This window comes from Molothrus ater, chromosome 6, assembly GCF_012460135.2.
Source record: "Molothrus ater isolate BHLD 08-10-18 breed brown headed cowbird chromosome 6, BPBGC_Mater_1.1, whole genome shotgun sequence".
In the NCBI taxonomy this organism is placed as follows: domain Eukaryota; kingdom Metazoa; phylum Chordata; class Aves; order Passeriformes; family Icteridae; genus Molothrus; species Molothrus ater.
Window position 1 is genome coordinate 51,972,743 of NC_050483.2, and position 19,836 is coordinate 51,992,578.

General features: G+C 49.2%; 1 protein-coding gene and 1 long non-coding RNA gene across 6 annotated transcripts in view; one reads left to right on the forward strand and one right to left on the reverse strand.

Moving 5' to 3' along the window:
• Positions 1-9,112: 9,112 nt before the first annotated feature.
• ANKRD9 (ankyrin repeat domain 9) lies at positions 9,113-10,916 on the reverse strand. Its single transcript, XM_036385039.2, has 2 exons — positions 10,814-10,916; positions 9,113-10,351 (listed from the first exon to the last, which is right to left on the reverse strand). The coding sequence occupies exon 2, from the start codon at positions 10,299-10,301 to the stop codon at positions 9,426-9,428; it is 876 nt and encodes a 291-aa protein (XP_036240932.1). The 5' UTR covers positions 10,302-10,351; positions 10,814-10,916; the 3' UTR covers positions 9,113-9,425.
• A 1,053-nt stretch (positions 10,917-11,969) lies between these two features.
• Positions 11,970-19,836, forward strand: part of LOC118687890 (uncharacterized) — a 44,948-nt gene continuing 37,081 nt past the window's right edge. For 4 of the 5 annotated variants that reach the window (XR_008508476.1, XR_004980402.1, XR_004980401.1 and 1 more), the window contains exons 1-2: positions 11,970-12,652; positions 15,374-15,430. This is a non-coding gene — a long non-coding RNA (uncharacterized LOC118687890). Of the gene's footprint in view, positions 12,653-14,789; positions 14,829-15,373; positions 15,431-19,836 lie in introns of those variants that run through there. The other variant, XR_004980403.1, reaches the window with a different exon arrangement.

Consider the following 19,836-nt stretch of genomic DNA (forward strand, 5'->3'; position numbering starts at 1 on the left):
TTGAAAGAATACCTGCCTTAATCTGTGGTTGCTAGGGTGAGTAGAAGTAAAATGATGATTTCAGGGACTGTTGAAGAGAGTAATTCTGACCTGTGGAAGATGAATGAGGAAAGAAGAAACAGGCTTAATGTCAGGAAGCATTTCCTTATCATAAGACTTATTAGGTTGTGCTGTTGTCAGGAAATGGTTGCAGTTCCTTTCCATGAAGCATTTAACACTGGACAAAGGGACCAAACTCTGTAATTAGATAAAAGAATAAGAAAATCTATCTGCCAGAGCCATTTAATGTTCTGTTGCTTTGCTTGATTCTTTTATGTAGGTGGCATCACCTTGTTTTCACTTCTTAAAGTACTTTTATGTCCTCATGTTCTGTTTGCTAGATCTGAATAATGTTAGCAGAAAGTCAGGAATTCTGAAGGTGAAGAACAAGTGTCATTTGATGTCATTTTCACAGAATCACAGAATATTATGAGTTGGAAGAGAGCCACAAGGATCATTGAGTCCAACTCATCAATGAATGTCCTGTACAGTCATTTGGTGCTGTGAACACACAGCAGTTTTGCACATCAGTCCTCCAGCACTTCTCTTATCCATGAGAACATTCAGGGCTTACTGATGGCCTGTGTGAAAACAGTGCTTCTTATTGTAGAAAAGGCAAAAAAGCAATGCCACCAGCAGGCTCATAACATGTCACATCACCTGTAAGAGATGTAACAAATCTGGGGGTTGGGTTGGTCTTTTTATTTTCAGAATCAGTATGGCACGAACATAAATAAGAAATATTCCTGTGACCACTGATGATTTGACATTACAGCAATATGGAGGACTTGTAAAAGGCAAATGGCTAGACTTGGGTAGTAAATATATTTTTGTTAAGCTCTAGTGCTTATTGGTGCTGGTTCCAATAGTCTTTCTCCACAGAGGTGATCCCTCCACACGTGGATGCTCATGTGTAGTATCAGTCTTTGACTTCAACAGGCCTGAGCTGTCCCTTTTATTTATTACCTGGTCATTTTCCCCAAACCCAGATATCTCATGTATTTATTGTGGTAAATCAGCAGTAAACTTATCTTTACCTAAAGGCAGATTGAGAAGGACAGCAGGCAAACAGGAAAGAGGAATTGAAGGTTTGCTGCTGACAGACTGACTGGTCAGGCAGTTCCCAAAGGCTGCTCAGAAAGGAGCAAACCAGAGTGCTCAGCTGAGTGAGGTGACCCTCACCACCCAGTTCAGCAGGATGTCAGGCAGGGAGCTTACACTGAGGGTGTGGGCTTGAGAGCAGCATGATGCAACCTACAGCAACAGGAAAGTGAGCCACAGACCAGTAGAGCTGTGTTTTCCCATTAAACCATAAAAACCTCTGTTACAGAGGCTTGGAAGCTAGGAAGGCAGGTGGAAATGCCAGGAGCACTGTGCTAGTTTCATGTTTTGATACCACAAAGAACATGGGTTTTCTTTAGGGTCAGAGCTCAAGACTTGCTGTCACAGGGGTGCAGCCCTTCTGCCAGCTGAGCTAAAATTCATGGGCTTGGATAGCCAAACTTGCTTTTTTCTTCACAGACAGCAGCTAACAGGGAGAAGTAGGACACATCTTTCTGCCACACTGTATTTAATGTCAAGGTCACCTGTGGTCAACATGGGATTAAAACAGCATGTTTGGTATGTGTCCCATCAGCAAGGGTGTATCCTACAGAGTGAGCTGCACCTCTGTCAGCTTTGGATCTGAGTAAAGCTTCAGTGTAGTCTAATTAATGAATAGGGCCTGGTAAGGTCACAGTCCAAAGCAGAGATTTGGTTACATAAATTTCTATGCTTTTGTTTTAATAGGGAGTCTACACAAGATTTGTTTGGTATCTGAGCAACCAGTTTCTAAAGCATCAAATCCCAAGTAGGAGGAGGAAAGGCTTCTTTTGATTTGGGAACAAAAGACTTCCGAATACCCTCTCAGCTCTGTGTCCTTGGTTTGGTACAGCACAGTGCCACTTCCCATGCATGAACTGCAAGTGCTGAAAAGGTGAATAGATGCAGATCCAGACTACCAGCTGGGAGTTATTACCTCCCAGAGTGAGCACTCAGTGCTGCTTAGCACCCTCTGAAAGGCACAGCATTTGCTCAGCAGAGCTTTTCTTTCTGAGCTGGAGGTGGGCAGAGCCAAGCTCTGTGTCAGTTCTTCCCTCTTCTGTTTGGCTCTAGCTTGGAAAATTACTCCCTCACTGTCAGGGCTAGCAGAGTAATTTGTTCCCCATTTTTCCTCCCCCATCATTCAGCTGAAGTGGAAAGAGGATGGGAACACGTGAGAGTCGTGCTGTTAGAGCAGAGCACTGTGGTTCTTCTTTAGCCCCATGGGGCTCAGCTGTGCAGTAGAAACACCTGCCTGACAGCCCTGGGCTGGTACCAGCAAAAATGCTGTTTGCAGCTGCAGCATGGACTGCTGCAGGGCAAGGTCTGCCTTGTGTTGTGGGGGCCTGATAGACTTGAGGAGTTAAAGAGTTAAAGGCAATACTGAGCCAGAGACCTCTGGTGATAAGAATATTTGCAGATATTACTGATAAGAATGTTTGCTGATGTTACTCTGGAAAAGTTTGACCTCAGAAGCTGGAATTTAACTGCTCTATATCTCTCTGAACTGGCAAAAGGAGATGTGTTCATCATGTGGGCAGGGGCTCAGTACCACAGGCATGTCTAAGCCTGTGAGTAAGCACAGCTGATGCCATGTGGTACCAAAGGGACTCAGGTTCTCACTGCATTCATGGTACCAGTCTTGAGGTGCTTGGCCCCAGTGCTTTGTTCCCAAAGCCCCAGGTGCCTCCTGCTCTGTGCTTCTGCAGGGGCTTGATCTCACTGAGGAGCTGGGGCTCACCCAGTGTCCTGAACAGTGCAGGACAGCCTGGATGCTCTTTGCCCTCTGCCATGCTGGTAGTGAGCTTCCTGTGCATCCTGAGAGCAGGGCTGGAAGTGCTGGAAGGGCTCAGTGGCAGACAGGAGTCTGGGGACAGGCTGTGCTGGAGGGAGGACTTTATTGCTGACAGAAAGAGTGGAGGGTGGAGTGCCTCCCTCTGCACACCCAGTCTGGGGTGGCGACTCTCAGGAAGAATTATTGTCTCATAGAGACCAGACTGACTGGAGCAAAGGATTATGAGGAATTACACCTTGAGTCTTTCACCTAGAGCTTGATACCACAGCCCTGGCTGATGGGATGGTAGCTAGCTGACCTGTCATGAAGGTTGGGAGGATGATGCTGGATGTGAATTGCTTGTCTCTGGCCAGGATGTTGTACAGAGCTCCAACACCTCACCTGATGTTCTCCACAGTGAAGGCAGCCTGGGTGATGGGTAGCTGGCATTTCACTTTGAAGGAAATTACCTGGTTTTATCCTTCAAAATATTCTACCTGCTGAGTGACTCAGTGAGTGACTCACCTGCTCTGCTCTCCCAGCAGCTCTTAGCTCAGGGCTGTCTCAGAAGGTGTTTTCCTGTCAGGGCATTTGTGGTCTAACCACAGATGTTGGTGGGGAAAATGAGGCGGCAGCAAAGCTGAGTCAAACCTTGGGCATCTGAACGAGCAGGCAAACCCAAGGGAGTGCCACGCTCTTCCCAGTGCCATGAGAGTGTTTTTCCCAAAGCACTGAGAGCTCTGCCATGGTTCTCTGGCCCTACAGTGCTTTCAGCAGTTTTCCTGAGCTCTGGGACCCTTAAGGTCCCAGTCCTGCTCCTGCTGGGAGAGCCTGCAGATGTTACCAGAAGTGATGTGCCCCTCTCCTCACAGAAAAAGTGGACAAGGCATTGTTCAGATTGTCCTTTACCAGTTGGGGAATTTTATCCAGCCTGCCTTGGCCACAGCCCTGAGAGAGCATGGCATTAGCAAGGGACTGAAATCAGTGTGAGAGTCTGCATCCCTCTGCCTTGTCACTTTGAGTCACTAACCATCAATAGCTGTCCCTATTGCAGGAGTGGGAGAGAGCAGGAGGGCACTAGCAGATGGTTTTAGAGGAAAGCATGTTCAGAAACTGAGCTCCTCAAGGGATTTCATTCTCTCTTTTACTGTGAGTTAGAAATTACTTATCCTTTTAGCCTTTGCTCTAAAATGCTGCCTGAAACATTGTCAGGAAAATGACATCACATTAAAAATAGGAGTGTGATGTAGTATGTGTTTATTGCAATGTACTTGCACTGCTAAAAAGAAAAATCCCCTAATGATTATAAAATAAAGCCTGAATATTAAGAGCATGATGACAAAAGCCACCCCTTACATCAAAACAATAATTACCACTGGGCTGGAACAAAGGAGCAGAGGGACGATTTTGGGCAAAGTTGCTTTGCTGGCTGAGAGAGAAGATGGGGCTGCCCAGTTTTCCAAAGAGAGTCAAGGTCTGTGTCACAGCCCATCAGCCCATGTGCCCTCAGAGCCATGAGACTGGGGCAGAGCAGCTGTGGCACTCAGCACACTGTGCAGGGAGGGTGCTGGAAGCTGCTCCTGTCCCTGCTGAGACAGGTCCTCTCTGTCTGGAAGTCTCTCTCTCCTTGGCCTCTTTCCACTGCTTTCCCCTCTCCTGGGGAAGGACTTGTCCAGCATTAATTGTTCATCTCCCTGTTGAGGTCCATGGAATGTATTGCCCCTGTGCATTAATTGTTCATCTCCCTGTTGAGGTCCATGGAATGTATTGCCCCTGTGTTTGCCTCAGCTGGGGAGCACAGGGAAGGAGAGACTGGCCCATGGTCACCCCTCACATCCCAGGCATGCAGGTGTCTTGTCATGGCTCCTGAACTGGGGAATTGTGATTTTCAGGCCTTATTTGCTTTCCTGAAGGAGAAGTGTTGATTTGTTCTGCTTCCCATTAAATTGGCAGTACAGGGAATGTAACCTTACAGTGGCTGGAGGGTCTGGAGCTCACACAGGATCCTGAATTACTGGCTCAGATTTGCTAAAACCTTGCTCAGAAAGCTGAAGTGTGGGACAGATCAAAGCCCCTCTCTGCTTTCCTTGCTTCTCTCAATTGTCTCTGCCTTTCTCTTTCCTGATTCAGATCAATTTTGGTCAACTCTCACATTTGTATTAGGAAAAGAATATTTTTTTCATACAGAATTGATGGCAGGGGATGTTTTGGGGCTTAGGGACACATAAGAAATCAAGGTTAGTTGGATGGGACCTTTGTTTGGCTCAGCTACAAGTTCTTCAGAGAACCTTGGATGCACCACAGTTTAAAAATCAATAAAGTAAAGTTGGATTTAAAACAGATACTGTAAATCAATCAGATGTGATAAGTTCAACAGAAGAACTGCTGGCCTGTGTCATTAGATAACCAGGCTCTCCTGGCTTTAGCAGTAATCCCTAAACTTGATGAGTTTCTCTTTGTTTGAGGCTTCTGAAATTAGCTTTGTTGATTTATGTGATTTTTTTTTTTTTAATTTATCAACTAAACCACTGGGCAAAGAGATACTGGTCAATTCAGAGGTCATCAGGGCAAGTGGGGGCAAGCTTTGTACCCCAGCTGAACTTGGTTCCATTTCTTGTAGCAGCAGGGAGGGATCTCTGATGTTTTTGCAAACTGTATTTGTGTTTCCTGCTGAGTTGGGTTTTGTGGGGGAGCTCAGCCCCTTCCACTCCTGTGCTCCACGTGCTCCTGTACCTGTGTGGTGGGAAGGGCAGGAGTAAATCAGTGCAAGCAGCAGCCTTGCAGCACCACAGGGGAGATTCTTGGTAATAGAGGACAATTTTATGTGGTCTGAGCAAGTCATAAGCAGAAATTCCTTTTCACACATTACAGGTGGAGGAGGAGAGACCACTGCAGCCAGCCTGGGAATGAATGGTTATGTAGCCTCAGACATGTGCTGACACCAGGCAGGGATGGAAGTCCTGTTATTAGCTTAAATCTTATGAAACTTGGTTTGCAAGGATTTACAGTGCTCTTTAAATATTAAGCACATGGCACAAGTGCCTTGTTTGCTTGGATGGGATGATGCAATGCACAAGGATCTGCTGATGTCAGTACATTTCTTATACTGCAAATCAAAAACCCATATGGCTTGGACACCAGACATAGGACAAATAGGAAATTAGGAAACAAACCTGGCATCCTGGCCCCTTTCTAGTCTCTGTCTTTCCTTGCCTCTGTGCCAGGGTAAAAGAAGACTGTTAAAAGAGCACAAACCCATCTTTTAAACAAGTTACCCAAAATTACAATGACTTCGTCTCCTTCAGCAGACTCTAGGTGGGCTAAACTTTGGGAACTGCAGAGAGGAGTCAATTGCAGAGTCAAAACTAACTCAGTACTTCCTCCCTCCCCTTGCTTTCTGAATGAAAATGTTTCATTCACTGTCACTGCAAATAAAACCACTTTGCACTACAAGGTGGGTAATATTTTGGTTTGAAAGTGCTTGAGGAACCCATGGGACATATTTATTAGAATTCATCACTGTCTCCTGGCAGAAGGTAGTTTTTTAGGGGACTGACTGTAACCAAGCTTTTCAGGAATGCTGGTTCTATCTACTGTCTTGCATGCTTTTGGAAAGCATTTCCTATGGATGAGTAATTTGCCATGTGTGACAACAATAACATGTGCAGGTAAGACAGAAGCTTTTATCTCCTTACCCCTCTGCTCCCATGGTGTTAGGGCTTTGTGAATCTTCTTTCCCACACCTTTGTGGCCAGCTTCCAGGCTCTAGCACCACAGTTTTCTTTTGCAGTGACATAATCACTGTCCATGTTTGCTTTTTTGAGCTTGTCAGTGGTGATGCAGCTGGCACTTCTTGGTATTTTTGTTGGTAGCCTTCTCCAAGAGATGGAAAACTGGATGGGCTGTGGAGCCTGCTCTCCACTGTGCCCTAAGGGTGGCAGAAGACAGAGATGTGCTGGCAGGTCAGTCTGAGGAAAGATGATGCTGCTATTGCTTGGTCTGTAAACAAAAGACTTCTGTTTCCAATGCCAAGAAGCCCCAGCCTTTTTCCCAAGCTGTGACTCTGCCTGAAAAACAAGCCTGGACCCAGCTGGGTGAGTGACCCATGTGCTCACTGGTTGTTTTGCCCCCAGTTCCTCTCCAGATGAAGCATGGCTGACCTCAGCAAGCCACACACAGTGAGGGCTGGTGGGGACCCTGGGCAGAGCCATGCCAGGGTGGGCTCAGCCCCAAGTGCAATCCTGTCCCAAATAACAGGAAGGGCACAGCAGGCAGCTGGCTTTGCACCCATCCCAGCACCTTGAGGGATCACTTCTGCTTGTTGAAATTCATTACCCCAGAGCTGGTGGGAGGGCTCCAGGGAGTCACAGGACAGCCTTTGCATTGGTGTTTTGTCAAAGGGCTCATCTGAAGGTGTAGGATATCCTGCCCAGCCTGTTGTGCTGTTCCAGGGTGTAATTACCCTCACAGCTTGGGAGCAGGAGCATTTTCCAGTTCAACCAACCAACCAACTCCCCCCTACTGCTGAATCTCGTTATGTCTTTGTCAGCAGAGCTGATAAACATTCTGTCCCAACCCCCTGCTCTGTCTCTTCCCCCACCTCACCTTGGAAACTTTGCCATGTGCAAGTTAGACCTGACTCCTTTACTACTTGTCTGTTTGGAAAGATGTTTCCACAACATTGTTACAGAAGCAATGGGGAACAGATACTCCAATGAAGAGTGTAGCAACACAGATAATTTTTTTAAGTGGCTAGGTTTGGAAGATTAGGATTAATTCTCTGGATTTCTGTATTTTTATAACCAACAAGGAAGCTGAAGAGAACAGTTAGAATTTTTCCATGTTTTCCAGCAAGGGATTTGAATTTCCCATGGTAATAGGTTTGAGCATGTATCAGCTTCGTTTCTTAGGAAAAAGGAACATTTTCTCTTCTAGGAAACATTTTCAACGCTATCAGGCTAAGAATAGCAATCTTCTTTCTGTTTCTTCTCCATTTTCAGAAGCATGGCTTATCTTTTATTGTGCATGCAGTATGGAGATTATTTTAGATTAAATACCACTTTGTTCTGCTGAAACACGAATAGCTTATAGTGCCTAATTCTGTGGCTTTTTTGTTCCTGAACCAAAATTAATTAATGAATAAAGAAATTTGTGCCTTGAACATAGCTCTTCTCTCCTAAGCACACCAATTCCTTGATGACCCTAGAGTGAACAGCAGTCCTGAAATAGTTCAAGTGGCAAACAGCTCCCTGGCTATGAATGTAAGCCTTGAAACAAAACCCTCCAGTTTCAATGACAACTTCCAAGAACAGAGCCAAGGCTCCAGTGCTGTGTCCTAGGAGATCACTGTCATTGCAGGGCTGGTGGAGCCAGCACAGCTCCCTGCAGAGCACACAGGGACTGCCCAGAATGCTGAAGAGTAAAGGCTGCAGGGCAAGGAACTGAAGCTGTACCCTTTGCTCGGTCAAAACAAAAATGTTGGAAGCAGGACATTACCCCTAAAGGGCTTTTTGATGTGAGGATGTTGTTTCTACCTTGGAGCATGTCAGAAGGGATAGCTGGGGAAAGTTTGGATATCTAAGCTACTCCTCTGGCACCAAGACTGTCGTGGTACTCTCAGCTGAACCTGAGCTATCACACACTGGTGGGAGTGGCATTGGAGTGGCCAGAATCCATCGAAAAAGCCATGATCTAGGATCCTGGGCCATTGTCACACCTCCTTACATCCCCTGGGAACAGCAGGCTGGCCCTCCTGCTCTCTGCTACCTCCTCACCCTGCAGCAATCACACAGAGGGGCTGCAGGGTCCAGCCTGGCCAGGGCAGATACATTTCTGGCCACAGCAACACGTGTGCTCCATCTCTCTCTGCCTGACAACAAACTCCTTGGCCCTCCAAGGAGAACAGAGACAACTTTACAAGGAAGCCAACTGTTATTTATGCGTATTTTAAAATACATTTTGTTCAGATGCACATCCTTGGCAGCCTTGTTTAGGGAAGTTGTAACAGTATCTGGCTTCTCTTTGGTCTTGTGTACAAGACGAGGAAGTTTTCATCTGTGCCTTTAAAAAAACCCAGCATCTCTGCCAAGATGTATTAGGAGAGCTGTAAAAAAAGGAGTCATCCTGTTCCAGGACAAGGCTTATGTAACAGGGAAATCCTAACAAAAAGATACTCCCCCACCCTGCACACCCTTTTCCAAGGCACATGCCACTCCAGGGTTTTCAGTTGCTTGTTTTGTATTTTGATCACATCTGCCACCGGTTTATTCGGATGTATTTACAAATATGTTCTTCCCCATACCCTCATTTGTACATGCCATAGAACATCTTTATAAAATGCAGCATGGCCCTCACCTCACCACAAGGATCTTTAAATAAAATATATTGTAAAGTGCCAGATACAATTCTTTTAAAAAATACTGTTCTCAGTAAAACAGATACTTGGCCACTGCATTAGCAGCTTTGTATAATGATACATTTTTAGCACAAGTCTATTTCTGTCAGGTGAGCAGGAGGCTCTCATACCACCCCTCTAGCTCTCCAGTTTCAAGTCCAAAGGCTTTAGAAAATGAGGCAGAGGCAGATTATCCAGAGCCTCTGGGAAGTGCTCAGGTGAAATGGTCCTGATCAAGACACGCATGGCTCCGACAAAGAGCGACGGGGGAGCTAAGCCCACCAGGCACTGGAACCTGTTCTCTCCCAGGAGGTCCTGCCACTGCCGCCGGTTGTCCAACAGTTGCTGTTTCATTGCAAACTTGAGGTCCTGAGGCACGAAGAAGAAGAGGCAGTCGAGGCAGAGGAGCTTGGCACGCATGTTGGCAGCGGGCATGTGGGAGATCTGCTGCAGCAGGGTGTCCAGGGGGGTGTTCCCGGCGCTGTCCTGCAGGCAGGGCGCCGCGCCGTGCCCCAGCAGCAGCAGCAGGCACTCGGGCCGCACCAGTTCGCAGGCCATGTGCAGGGCTGTCTTGCCGCCCTCCACCCGGCTGCAGCCCTGGCGGTCCAGGTGGGCGGCTCTGTCCCCCGGGGGCAAGGTCTGGATGGCCTTGAGGATTCGGAAGAGCACTCGGACGCGGTTGTAGCGCACGGCCATGGCCAGGTGCGGGGCCGACTGGCAGCAGCTGAAGCTCTGGCTGGGCACGGCCAGGGCGCTCTGGGGGAACTTAGTGAGCAGGTGCCGGGCGTAGGGCTGGTGGTCGTGCACCAGCGCGTAGAGCAGCGCCTCCGAGGGCGAGTACACGCTCACCTTGCCCCCGTCCTCCCAGTGGAACACCTCCATGGTCCGCATGTCCTCCAGGAACCAGACGGGCAGCAGGTCCCGCACCGCCTGGTAGAAGGCGAAGGATGATTTCTTGCACTGCTTCTGGGACTGGGCGCCGCAGCCGCCGACCCAGCGGACGCTCCAGGGCATGGCGTGCGGCCGGGCTCCGCCGGGGGCTGCCTCCCACCATCGGCCCGGACCTGCGGGAGCGGACGGGCGGTCAGTGCCGGCGGCCGGGGCTCCCCGGGCTGCTTCCGGGGCTCGCAGGGTTGGCCCGCCCGCCTCCCCACCGGTGGGGGGGACAGCGAGCCGGCGCGACACCCCGGTGCAGGAGACACCCGCAGCACGGGATCGCCATCCCTCCCTCTGTCCCTCCCTTCGTCCCTCTGTCCGTCCCTGCTCGCGCTGCACGGGACACCCGCGTCCCCGGTACAAGGAAACGGCCTCCCCTCAGCACAGAGGACGCCCATATCCCTGGCGCACGGGAACCCGGGACGAGGAAACGGCCTCCCCGCAGTGCACTGGACACCCTCATTCCCGTGCACGGAGACCCGCTACAGGGGAACAGCCTCCCGGCAGTGCACGGGACGCCCATATCCCTGGTGCACGGGGCCCGGTACACGGGAACGGCCTGTCTCCCTGCCCCCGCTCCCGGTGCTCACCTCCCCGCCGGTCCCGCGGTGCCGCCCGTGCCGTGTCCGCCGCAGTGGAAGAGCGGGAGGCGGGAGCGCCGCGCGCCGCCGCGGGGCCCTTTTATGGCCCCCCCGCCCGGCGGTGAAGGTCGGTCAGGACCGGGGAACTGTCCGGCCAACGCCGATTGGCCGCCGCCCCGGCGCCCCGGCCGCCCATTGGCTGCGCCGGGAGGACGGGGCCCGGCGCCGGCGCGTGCGTCACGGGAGGCAAAGTTCCAAGAAACTTGGCTGAGGGCTCGGAGTCCCGCGGGGGCGGGGCGGGAATGCCGCGGGCGGGGGCCGCGGGGTCCCGGAGGTAGGAACGGGGGCTTCCAGGAGCAGGAGGGCACAGGGATATGGGGTTCCTGAAGTATGGGGGTGTGGGGTCCGGGGGGTATGAGGTCCTAGCAGTGCGGGGCTCTGGGGTCCCAAAAGTGTGGAGTACAGGTACATGGTGTCCTGGGGTGTGGGGCCCTGGGGCTACGGGGTGCAGAGGGCGCAGAATGCTGGGGCCATGAGATCCTGAGTCTGCGGGATCCGGGGCACACCCGAGCCTGGACACATGGGTCAAGGGCACACGGTGTCTGGGCCACAGCGGGCCTGTTCCCGGCGGCTGTGGGACACCCGGCCTCTGCAGACCGGCAGTGCCCGGGTACACATGTGCCGGGGCAGGCGGTGTCACACCCCCGTGCCCGCCCTGGCAGGGCCCAGCCTGGCCTGTGCCAGTTCTTGGCCCCTGTGGGTGGCTTGGGCTGGGGCCTGGCACTGCCCTTCGGCCAGAACACATGTTTGCACACGTGCTTGTTGCTAAACTTGTGTCTCTTGGATGTCTCCAGAGAGTGACATTTGTCTGCAGCCATTCCCTCTGACAGGCACCTGTCGGCTTTAGGCTACAGGAGAGCAGGGTCGTGGTGTGGGGTGAGCCCAGCACTGCCCACAGCCCTGCACCAGGGGCTCCCCTTGGGCACTTGCAGTCCCTTGGCCCTAAAATGCACGTGTACAGTCACACACAGGGAAAGCAAGTGCTGCGTTACTGGGATCTGCTCTCTCATAAGGCCTCCTTACTGATAGCAAATACTGGGATCTGCTCCATCCTTGACTCCCTGAGACTATTTCCCTCTTCCTCTCTGTGTTTGGCCCCAGGGTCTCCTCCTCTTGCAGCCATTGTCCTCTCAGTCAGGAAGATCAGATCTGCATGTGGGCAATGCCATTTGTGCCACAAACAGGCCACAGCTCTGATTTCTCTATCCTTGGAGTTGTCCCGCTGCTGCTGTTTGCTGCTGGAGTGGAGACACTTGTGCACACTGAGGGGATCACCAGACAGGGGCTGAAATGCTCTGCTTCCCTGCAGCCCTCTCTGTGAAGCTGCTCAGGGAGGCAGGAAGGGAGACCACATCGTGCTACCAACTGTCCTGATGACCACGATGAGTAAGAAGCTGGCGAGGAACAACCATCCCCTTTGTTGTGCCTCTTCTGAACCCCCATTCAGCCAGGGAAACAATGCCTAAACTGTGCTTGCTTTGCTTTGTAACTTCTTCCCTGCCAAGCAATGCTCACAGCAAACCCTGGGGATCTGTGAGGGGGTGCAGGCAGGTGAGGGAGCTGGGCAGGACACTGTCACACTTAAAAACTCTTGCTGACCACATCTGAGGGAAGAGAATAGAAGAAGGATAACATCCACTGATCTGCTTTGCTGGGGAGAATTACGTCCAGCATTTGTCAGCACAATTCGTCATCCGAGGATCCCTGCGGATCCACCGCGGCTCCTGGCGTCCTGGATGTCAGCCACGGCACAGAAAATCCTCTTTCACTGCTTGTTTCCGATTCCAGGTGAAAACCCATTAAAGGCAGCCACTCCACCACTCCCTGCTGCCACCAGGGCACTGACCTGTCAGTCACGTCCTGTCACTGCAGCCATGGATTGATAATTTGTACCCAAAGTGCAGCACCAAAAGAAATGGTTTAAAAATAGCTACTTCTACAGCCCTTCCTCTCTTGTCTGCCCGTGCCTTGCTGCCCATTGCTGATGGCAGTGGTACCCACCACATCTCTGTGTGCCTCCTGCTCTGGGGGATGCCCTGATGAGAATCCCAAATCCTTTTCTAGCTGTTGCTAGGACATTGCCTTTGATTTGGATGTCCAGTGTGGTGATGTCAGGTTGCCCAGCCCTTTCTACTCATCCTGCACATATACCTGGGCAAGTCAGAGCCCAAAAGGCAAGGCATTAGCACAGTTGCAAAGCCAAACTGTCTTTTTCCTAGGAAATTAATGTCTTTGGTGTAGGAGTGGTACCATTTTTCACAGGCCAAGGTCTCCTATGGAGGTGGTGGGAGTGGTTACAACCAAAATGTTCTTTGGGCCCCAGCACTGGCTTAAAAATAGGCCAGAGTGTGCCAAGTCCTTTCAGCCTCACAGCTGGTGAGTAACCCTTAGCAAATTGTATTTGTCACATACATTTGATGTGGGAGCCTGCCTGTGGGCTGCACTGGATTACATTTGGCCCCAAAATTGTTTATAGGGTGCAGTGCTTATCACTAGTGATGTAACAGGACAGCCCAGAAAAATGTTACTTTTCTGATGTGTATATTTTTTTGCACAGACCCATGAATATGATGTGATTGTTTGCAGTCCAGCCTGGTTTTAATCACTTTGAATTAAGCAGCTGATCTTATTACCAATCTGACTATGAGAGGGCTTATCACAGGTTCCTTGGCACATGACAGAGATTACTCTATCTGTGCAGCCACATCCAAGTAACGTGACGTATTCTCTCAGAGCTATTTTCATCTTCACCCTACTCTGGGACCTTGATCCTTTGGTTTCTCCAGCCAGTGACCAACTAAAACCCTCTTAATACTACGGAAACCCCAACTACGTAATCGGACGAAGGGAAAAGCTCTGCCATTTCTTGTGGCAGACGTCATTTGCTCCCTAAAGCTTTCATCAAATTGAGGGCAGGATAATTTTGACATAATGGACCTGACTGTCTGTGTAATTAAAAGCAAAATAAAAATAGGCACTATCAGGGAGTACACTGAACAAAGTCTAGTGCTGGGTTTGAACGTGAGATTGAAGATGGGCAAAGAGTACATCCCTCATTCTTGAATAGAGCTGAAGGATACAGGGTTTACTCCAGTCCTTGCAAAGAATTCATGCACAGGTTTAACTCTGAACACTTACCAGTCTCCTCTGGAAAAAGGCAGGCTCAGGACCAAAGGTCAGCAGAGTTTGGACAACAGCTCCAGATCCCTGGTGGGCTGGAGCAGCACAGCTGCCACTTCACTTTTAGCCTCTGGGATCTTCATCAACAAGTCAGAGAGAAATGCCTTATGTCCTGTTTAGCTAAAACTGCACATCTTCAGAGTGAAGTAAGGAATGAGGAGATTCAGGGGTTTTGTGGTAGGGGCACTGGGCTGGAATAGACACACTGTATGTCCCACTCTCACCACAGGTACATCACTGATCTTCAGTTTAATCTCTGCCACCAGCATCCCACCTGCACAAGGGGTGCAGTAATGCTGCTTTGACCATCCAGTTTCAGCTGGTGAGTTCTTTAGGTCAGGTATAAAATGCAAGTACATTGTTCTGGTCCTTGGGGTCTGGGCTTGGTGTGGGGAACCCTTTGCTCTGCTGTGTTACAGACAGGGGACAGAGACTGGTCATGCAGTGCAGAGATAAAGGGGCAGAGCTGCTGGCAGTCACTAGACAGGATTTGTTCTCCTTTGGTGAGGACATGCCATGTGAGGAGGTGGATGGCAGCCCCAGGCACTCTGTTCAGCTCTGATGAATAATAGCTGTTGCTGACACCTCGTGGAAGCCTCACACAAACATTTTCTCAGAAACCTTTCGGTTTCATTTCTTCTGCTGCTGCTGGTTCTCCAATGAGCTTGTCCTTTGTTTCTGTGATCTCAGGGCCCTTGGCTGCCTGCACCAGGGATGGGAAGGCAGCAAGGAAAGCTGCCTGGGGCTGCGTGATAAGGAGGAGTGCACATCTTCCTGCATGGTGGTGAGTGAGGGCTGTTCACCACGGATGCCTGTTGCACATCAGGTGCAGAGATGAGAGCACCTCCCTCCTCTATCCATCTGGGTCTGTAACACCTGGGTCATGTACATGCCTTTTGTGTGTCTCTTTGCCCATCTCCAATTTTTAGGGGAGCATTTTCACAAGTGCTGTCCTTTCATTTCAGAATATCAAATCAGTTTGGAAAAGATACAGAAATTTTCCTGGAAAGTGCAAAAATATTTTCATTTGGTAAACAAAACAGCTGATTAGAGAGTCAGCAGTGATCTGGGTTGGGGCAATGCTCCTGACTCCCTTTCTGGAATCATCAGACAACATTGCCCTGTCCAGGGAGGGAGTCATGGTCTTGAACCATGCCCTGTTCTCATGACTCACCATTGCACTGTCTTGCATCCACATCTTCTTCCTCCTCAGTCTTCTTTTGTATTACAGTCATTCTCTGCTTGCTTGAGTTTGTGTGAATCACCATTTCACACTGAGCCAAAGCTACCCATAACCTTGGCTGCTCTGCTTTCTCTGCTGTGTTATAGGGTCAGCTCCATCCTGATCTGTGGCATGAAAGAAAAATCTGCTTTGGAAACAACAAAGTAAGTGAATCTTCTCTTGTTATTCTTGTTTCCTGGCTGTTGCTGAGCAAATCCCAAAAATCTGCATCTGAAATGGTTCTTGGTGGAGTAGGTTGCCCAGAGACCTTGAGGAGTCTCCTTCCCAGAAGATATTAAAAAGCTGCCTGGACACAATCCAGATTAATGTGCTCCCAGGGACTCTGCTTGAGCAGGGGATTGGACTAGATGACCTCCAGTGGTCCCTTCCAACCTTACCCATTTTTGATTCTTAAGAGCCCAAGTGAAGCTCTAATACCTTTTGTTTTGGAAAGGAAATCTCTCCAGTGGCTCTGTAGGAAGCATTTAAGGGTGACTGCTGTCAGACATCAGTCCCAGCTGATGAGAGGCTGAATAAATGTCTCAGCTGGTGTCAGGGATTTGTTGATGTTGCCCACCAGTGGGATTACCCAATTTTTAAGGCTTTGAAAGTTTTTTTTTATTCTGGTTCCTTGATAAGGTGGTCTGGCAGAGTGAGGTGGGTAGCAAGGTGATGAGCTCCTTCTGTTGCAGGTGTTTTGCAGACCCTCAGGGATGCTCACAGGCTGTCATCAGTGTTTTCTTCACCTTGGCTGGGTTCACAGCCCACGTCTCATTAACCCTTGATTTTGGCACCTGTAATAAAAGAGCCACATTCAGCCTTTTGGAAATTTAGGGAAATTCGCAGAGTTACAGCAGAGATTAAATTTCATCCAGCATAATACAGAGGGAAGCTGAAAAGTGTGCTTGGCCCTTAAAAGTCTACAGAGCACCTTTTGGGGAGCCTTTCTGTTTTGTAAGCAAGCGGTCAAGAGGGGTCAGAGAACTCCTGGTGCCTGTGGACGATCTTGGCCTTCAGCTTGATGTTGGTTGTTAAAAATATTTTCCCAGATGTATTAATATGACCAGACTGGATTGCATCTGAGCTGAACATTGTGAGCCTGAGGCAGACATAAATATAGAAGCAAAACAGGCTGACATAAGAGTCATCTGTCCTCTTCTACACAAGAAGTGAAGGGGAAAGAGAGGGAACTTATTCTGTTGCAATTTTTAGATACTTCCAGGAATTAGCCTGAGCTTCAGAGAGTGCCTGCATGGGGTCCTGAGGCACAGAAGCCCCCACATATTCCTCTTTCTGCCCCTGGTGTGCTGTGCCAGAGGATTGCACATTCAGCACATTTTTAACCCAGGCTTAGATCTGCCTAGACAAGGTCTGCTATCAGGAGTGACTATTTCTTTGATGTGTTTGCCTAACAGGATTACCCTTATCATAATGATATAGCAACCTGGCCTTGGCAGAGCAACCCCCAAGGGCACAGGGGGTCATACCCTTGTGTCCATTGCCCCAAATATGCACAGCATAGCTTGTCTCTTATTGTGCAATATCCAGCCATGCTTCAGTTGGCATTCAGTGCTCTGCTCTGGGAAAGAGCAATTGTGCCAGGTACTGCTGCCTGCTGACATCACACTTGGCATTTCTCTCCCCACCTAAAAGAAAAAATCAATAATATTCAAAAGTTAGAAAAATGATGCAGTGTTTTATAATTAGAGACTAGGATGGCTTCCCCAGTGGGAATTGCTCTGAGCAGACGCCTGATTGAATTCAATGTGAATTTGTTGCCCTGGTTTCCTAAGAACCAATGAATTCCCTGCCTTTTGCATTGTATATCATGAAGATGCCTGAAAACCCTTAAAAAATCATCTGTTTGTCTATAAAAGTATACCTGTGATTATTAAATTTTGCTACTTAAAACGTTCAAGGAAGGTTCAGGATGAAAGCTCAGTTTTTCTGTAGATAAGGAGGATAAGGGTTTTGCTAAAGCAGAACCTGGCCCCATAAGGGATCGGTACCCAGACTTATTCACTCCAGTTTCTGGCCAGGCTGGGGACACCTCCTTGTTCCCTGTTGGTGTCATTTTAACCCCAGCACTTCTCAGGCTGGTGGCTGTCAGCCTGTCCTCACCAGCTCCTGGGCTATTTGTGGCAGCAGAACCTCTCGCTCGCTGTGTGCCGCTTCCAAAACAAGCAGGATCCTCTGTTTATAATGTGCTATAATTGGCCTGAATGAAACCTGTGGTTCAGGCTGTAGGGCCCAGGACTGCTGATGCAGCAGCACCCTCATTCCAAGCAATGCTGCTGGGAATGCCAAAATGGCTTTGCATAAAGCTGAGGGATGTGTAGGTACATAGTGTTAGCGGTATGTTCACAAGCTTCTGTTTCTGGAGCAGGCTGTACTTGTCAGGGCTGTGTAGATCCCCTCCTCTAGATGAAGTTTGGGGGGATGGAGCCTCCTTGGAGCAAAGCAGAGATATCCTCTTTTTGCAGCAGCTTCACTGTGTAGATGCTTGGGTTGCCATGGGGAGCATTACCCTAACCATCCTTTTTTTTCCCCCAAGGCATTTGTAGCTGCCATGTGAGTCGGGCTCTGTGACTCAGAAATTACCTATCCAACCATTGGGCCTAAATGGTTTGAGTTCACCTGTGATTAGTGTATATTTGATTTTGGTGGCATGTGTGGCTGTTCAGACCCTGCTGTTCAGCATGGAACTGTTCTGACCTTGTAGCTCATTGCAGGACAAACTCCTGTCTAAGATAAAGCAAAGCAGCCCCCTCACTTCTGTTTAGAGGCTGATACATACAGTATAATGCTCACCCAAGAGTTGCATTTGATCTGGCTTTGCTGTAAGAAACCCCTCTGCTATTTCAGCTCTAAAACACAATAGATATATGGCCAAGCAGAAAGATTTAAAAAAGAACTGGCTAACGCTTTGCGTGTCTCAGAGGACTTATTTTTATTCCCATTTGTTCATTCTGTCTGCTCTTGGCTGCTGCTGGGTCTGTTGAAATAACAAACAGGGATGAAGAAAGAGGGCAGCTCTGTGGTAAGCTTCCTCCAGTGGGGAGCTGTGGTGCAGCAGTTAACTCCAACAGTGACTGCAGCCCCCGCAGCTCTGCCAGCAACCCAACAGGAAACCTGTCCTGCTTTTCTGAGAAAAGATTGGATTATCAGTCAAAAGCCTTTCTGCTGCAGAGTGATGTTTAGAAAGAGTCTGTCTTTTGCTTTGTAAAAGAGTGGTCAGAAATCTTCTAGTGCTGCATGCAGCTGCTCTGCTGCCAAGAAAACCTCCTGGGCCTGGATGAGGCCTCTGCAATATTTCCAGTTTCTCTGTAATTACTTTCTAATTAAATTTTCAAATCCAAGTACAATCAGCAGGTTAAACCATAGTGAGTTCATAGTAGGGTCTTTCCATTTGCTTTTTCTAAGTCAGTAGCTATCCCCTATGCAGAGGTGATAGATAATTTTGTGAATATAAAGTTGCTTAAAATCGGGTAGCAATGCCTTTTACCTGATGAATTCAGCACTAGCATAATTTCATGCACTCTCCATTTGGAAGCACTGCTTTTGCATAGAAATTGTAGTACCTGCCTGATCAGATTTGTTCCTTAGTATGTCTGCTCATGGATTATTAAGTGGCTGGGGCATTAGGGTCCAAGCTTCCTTTGCCAGGATTTTCCTCTACTCCTCCACATGCAGTTTAGGGAAATGGGAGGGCTGATGTTCCAAAGTGTTGCAAGAGTTTCATGATGCCTCCACTGCAGAAAACAGAAAAAAAAAAAGGTGTAAAAAGTTGATGTAAAGTAATTGGGAGATGAGATACATGACAAAAACATGTAAATAGGGAAGCTGAGAAACAACTGAACTCAGCTGCTAAGCACTACACCAAGGTCAGCTTGCTCCCTGCCACCACCTGCAGGGGCCCCAGTGGTCTCCTCCCCTTTGGCTCTGCTCCCTGGACCTCTCCTATAGCCTTGCTTGGATACTGGGACCAGGACAGGCTGACTGGGCTCATCATTGCAGGGCTGCCCACAGTGGAGCAGCCACTGTTGAGGTGAACAAGTGTCTGGAGCACATGCAGGGTTTTTTACTGCAGAAAAGTGTGAAGCACACTTGGACAAAGGTCTTGGGCTCCCTCAGACTTTTTTACAGTGCTGTGGACAGAGCCCATCCTGGCCACCCATCCCATCTGTGTGGTCTGTCACCAATGGGGGCTGTTCTGTGGCTCTGGGAGTGCTGCTGTTCAGCAGCTCACTCAGAGCTGGGCACAGCATCACCTGCTGAAGCACCCAACAGTGCCAGTGGGATTTTCAGTCATGCTGAGAAGCTTTGTAGGAGACAGACAAAGTTACTCAGGTTCACCTCTTCACATCTCTGTTGCTGTCAGCCTCTAGCCCCACTCTCCTGCCCCCAAACTGGAGATGGCACAATAAGAAGTGCCTGTGTCCTGGTTTACAGCCAGGTGTTTCAGCTTAAACCACTGAAGAAAGTGGGTCTGGGATAATACAGCAGTGTGATAAAGGGAGGTAAGCCTTGGAGTAAGGTCTGTGCTTGGGAGAGGTAATACTGTGGGGTT